Genomic DNA, 3,647 nt, shown 5'->3' with positions numbered 1-3,647 from the left:
ATTAATTGTGGAAATAAGTAAATCAATATAATCCATTTAAATATCCATCAAACTAATAATTCAAAATCATGAAATAGCAAGTTTAATAAAAATTACATGGTTCATCGATTACCTAGTTGCAAAAATCTAGCCTATCATGATAAAAATAACGAAAACTAACAAAATATGAATAAAATACATCACCGGATTGTCAATGGTTGAAGAAATCTCGTAAATCTCGCATCAATTGCTTGTTCTTGCCTTCAATTCCACTCCAAGATTGATGTTTTTGCCTCCCAAGTCGTTCGTCCGGCTTCTGGACGTTTTGTTGGTATTTAAACTCGTCCAAATTAGGTTATCAAAGGAGTTGCAATCATATAAGGAAAGTGCAAAATTCGAAAAAATTTATACCTATGCGATCGCATAGGTTTAAGAAAAATGCCCTTTTTCATCCCTGGAGGTTCACTCGCGACCGCATAGGTTTTGTACTATGCGGTCGCATAGTATAGCTAGCTTTTAGTTTGATTCATTTTGGTCCTCAAATNCTGCATTTAAGTCATGTTTGTGATGTAAATAAGTGTGCAAAAACACACTTATCAATAAACAGCCCACGTCTCAACAACTCCGAGAATCATGGGAGAGACCTAGAGAAATGTTCAAAGTAAACGTGTCCTAATCAATAGGAATTATTTCAAAATGCAGCAACAACCTAATTAATCCTAGCTGACTAATTCAAAATATTTCAACAAATTTCACATTCAACAGTTTATAGCAAAAAAAATGGTGTTTAAATTTTTCGTTTTTTAAAATTTTTTAGGTGTTGAAGTGGCTGAAAGATTTTCTTACTTTGGAATAAGCTCGAATTTAATAACTTATTTGACGGGTCCTTTGGGCCAATCCACCGCAACTGCGGCAGCGAACGTGAATGCGTGGAACGGAGCGTCGGGACTTTTGCCGCTTTTGGGTGCTTTTGTGGCCGACCTGTTTCTCGGTCGATGCCGGACCATTGTCATTGCCTTTGGGCTCTATATCCTGGTTAGTCTTGAGAACTTTTCAACTCTAATCACATCCTACATAGCCAAGTTAAAACTTGATTTTTGAGCTTATAACTACTTGAGTACTATATTTATCAGAAGGCGATATCAGAAAGTTAAAACTTTTCAACTCTAATCACTTTGTACTTTTAAAAAAAAATCAGATTGACAAAAAAGATTGATACTTGTCCGTGTAGGTAGTTTTGGATCAAATTGGAAGCTTTTTGGTGCTTTGACTTTTATGGATCTTTCTGAACTTCTATGTTAAAGTTGGTAGCATTGCACATGTTGTGATGAACATCTATTTTACTTGGTTGAATTTGTGATACTTGGTCTGTTAGTTACCGGATTTTCTGTATGTTGTGGCATTTTGAATTCATTGTGAGGATGCTTATATTTGTGTTCTGTGATATTGTTCATGTTATTATACAAATACGAAGTGGGGGTCTGCATCATTATTTCTACTTGCATATGTTTGATAATTAAAAATTTGGAGGCCTGTGATTTATATTTTCTTTTGCCAATTTTTTAATACATTACACATTAATATTTAAAACGGGATTAAGCATTTCATGTCTGGTTTAGGTTGTATGCATCAGTTTTCTACTTATGATCAAGGGTAAGGCCAAAGTTTCAACATTTTCCTCAACTGAAAAAGCCATTACGGAGCAGTTCTGTTCATTAGACACTTACCATGTAATTCTCTACTCGAGCGTATTAGGAAAATACTAATAACCCATCTGGCTTATTCATTAATAAATGGTATAAATCTAAGTACAGAAGGTTTTCTTTCGTGAAGAGTTCAGGATGCAATGATTCTTGAAAATACTTTTCTTCTGGGAAAATGCTAATCACGTTCTTTTTGGATTGTTATGGATCTCAGGGACTTTGCTTCTTGTCTACATCTGTTGTTCTCTATTCATTCAAATCTTCTCACTGCCAAAATGCCACAAATAACAAGGCATGCTCTGCGCCGCAGTTTCAAATTATTATCGTCTACTTCTCTTTTTATTTAGTTGCACTAGCACAAGGAGGGCATAAACCTTGTGTTCAAGCTTTCGGTGCTGACCAGTTTGATGAACAGGACTTACGAGAATGTGAAGCCAAAAGCTCATTCTTCAATTGGTGGTATTTTTCCATGAATTTGGGTACTATAATGGCTCTCCTTGTTTTGTGCTACATTCAAGACAACCTGAGTTGGGGTCTTGGCTTTGGAATCCCCTGCATTGTTATGTGCCTTGCGCTAATTACATTTTTGCTTGGAACAAGGACTTACCGGTTTCGCGTACGAAGTGATGAAAGAAACCCATTTGTGAGAATTGGTCGAGTATTCCTGAATGCGACTACCCAGACAGCAATATCTAAGGAAGAGGAAGCTCGGGGAATTCTGCCTTATCAAAGCTCTGAACAGTTCAAGTAAGTCAACAGTTGACTACCCTTATGTGTATTTTGATATTTGGAGATAAAATTTCTTTTGACCTGTCTTTGGTGCATTAGGTTGGTATTGTCAGTGTCATTGAGCATCTTGAGGACAGTCTGTCTTTATGCAACATCGAAGGTCGCTTTTATTGCGGTTGATTCATTATTAAACATACCATTTATCAAATGTGTAAAATTTGACATTGTAAATTAGTAGACACGTGACCTTTTAACCTGGAACCACAACAAACTATGATATTGTTTTACTCTAAATCTTTGCTTTTCAAGATTGAAATAATGGAATCAATCTCATTTTGTTTCATTATTATCTTTCTGATTTGTAACAGGTTTCTTAATAAAGCATTGCTTGCACCTGATGGTTCAAAGGAATATGGCAAAGTTTGTACCGTCACAGAGATTGAAGAGGCAAAGGCAGTTCTAAGACTTGTTCCAATATGGACTACATGTTTGGGATATGCCATTGTATCTCCACAATCGTCGACTTTTTTCACCGAACAAGGACTTACAATGGATCGTTCTATCACGTCTAGCTTGCAAATACCTGCTGCTTCACTTCAATCTTTGATCGCCATTGGCATTGTTGTCTTTATTCCATTATATGATCGTATTTTGGTTCCTATTGCAAGAGCTATGAGTAAGAAACCATCAGGCATGTCAATGCTTTCACGAATTGGAACTGGGATAGTTCTATCTGTTCTTTCCATGATAATTGCAGCTTTAGTCGAGAGGGAACGCCTGAAAACTGTTGCTGAGTATGGCCTCGTGGACAAGGCAAATGCAACAGTGCCAATGAGCGTGTGGTGGCTGCTACCTCAGTATTTGCTTTTTGGAATTGCAGATGTATTTACTATGGTCGGCCTCCAAGAATTCTTTTACGACCAAGTTCAAAACGAGCTGAAAAGTATAGGTCCTGCTCTATACCTCAGTATATTTGGCATAGGGAATTTCTTGAGCAGCTTTCTCATCTCTGTGGTGGAGAAAGCCACCAGTGGCCCGGGTCGAGATGGTTGGTTTTCAGATAATTTTAATCGGACTCACGTGGATTACTTCTACTGGCTACTCGCAGGGATTAGCGCTTCTGCATTTGCTGTCTACTTGTACACTGCAAAATCTTATATCTATAATAGAAGAAACACTCTCTGAAGTTGTAAAAACAAACACTGCCATTACTTGTAGAAGAGCGACATTGTGCAA

The 3,647-nt window shown here is 37.1% G+C and overlaps 1 protein-coding gene across 3 annotated transcripts; it reads left to right on the top strand.

Annotated features, from left to right (window-relative positions):
• Positions 1 to 760: 760 nt before the first annotated feature.
• On the top strand, positions 761 to 3,641 carry LOC111373896 (protein NRT1/ PTR FAMILY 5.10-like). 3 transcript variants are annotated; one of them, XM_022996490.1, is made up of 3 exons: positions 761 to 1,014; positions 2,030 to 2,429; positions 2,780 to 3,641. In XM_022996490.1, the coding sequence occupies exons 1-3, from the start codon at positions 975 to 977 to the stop codon at positions 3,594 to 3,596; spliced, it is 1,257 nt and encodes a 418-aa protein (XP_022852258.1). In that variant the 5' UTR covers positions 761 to 974; the 3' UTR covers positions 3,597 to 3,641. The 3 variants fall into 3 exon arrangements, with proteins under 3 accessions (XP_022852258.1, XP_022852259.1, XP_022852257.1); XM_022996491.1 differs by having other exon boundaries at positions 791 to 1,014; positions 1,897 to 2,429; XM_022996489.1 differs by having other exon boundaries at positions 992 to 2,429.
• Positions 3,642 to 3,647: the final 6 nt, after the last annotated feature.

Source organism: Olea europaea, unplaced genomic scaffold (assembly GCF_002742605.1).
Source record: "Olea europaea var. sylvestris unplaced genomic scaffold, O_europaea_v1 scaffold1175, whole genome shotgun sequence".
In the NCBI taxonomy this organism is placed as follows: domain Eukaryota; kingdom Viridiplantae; phylum Streptophyta; class Magnoliopsida; order Lamiales; family Oleaceae; genus Olea; species Olea europaea.
Note: the sequence above shows the minus strand (reverse complement) of the source record. Positions and strands in the feature narration are given on the sequence as shown.

Coding starts and splice junctions, on each gene's coding strand:
- LOC111373896 (XM_022996489.1), top strand. CDS start 1,858: ATGCTAATCACGTTCTTTTTGGATTGTTATGGATCTCAGGGACTTTGC. Junction 2,430..2,779: donor CAAAGCTCTGAACAGTTCAA/GTAAGTCAACAG, acceptor GATTTGTAACAG/GTTTCTTAATAAAGCATTGC.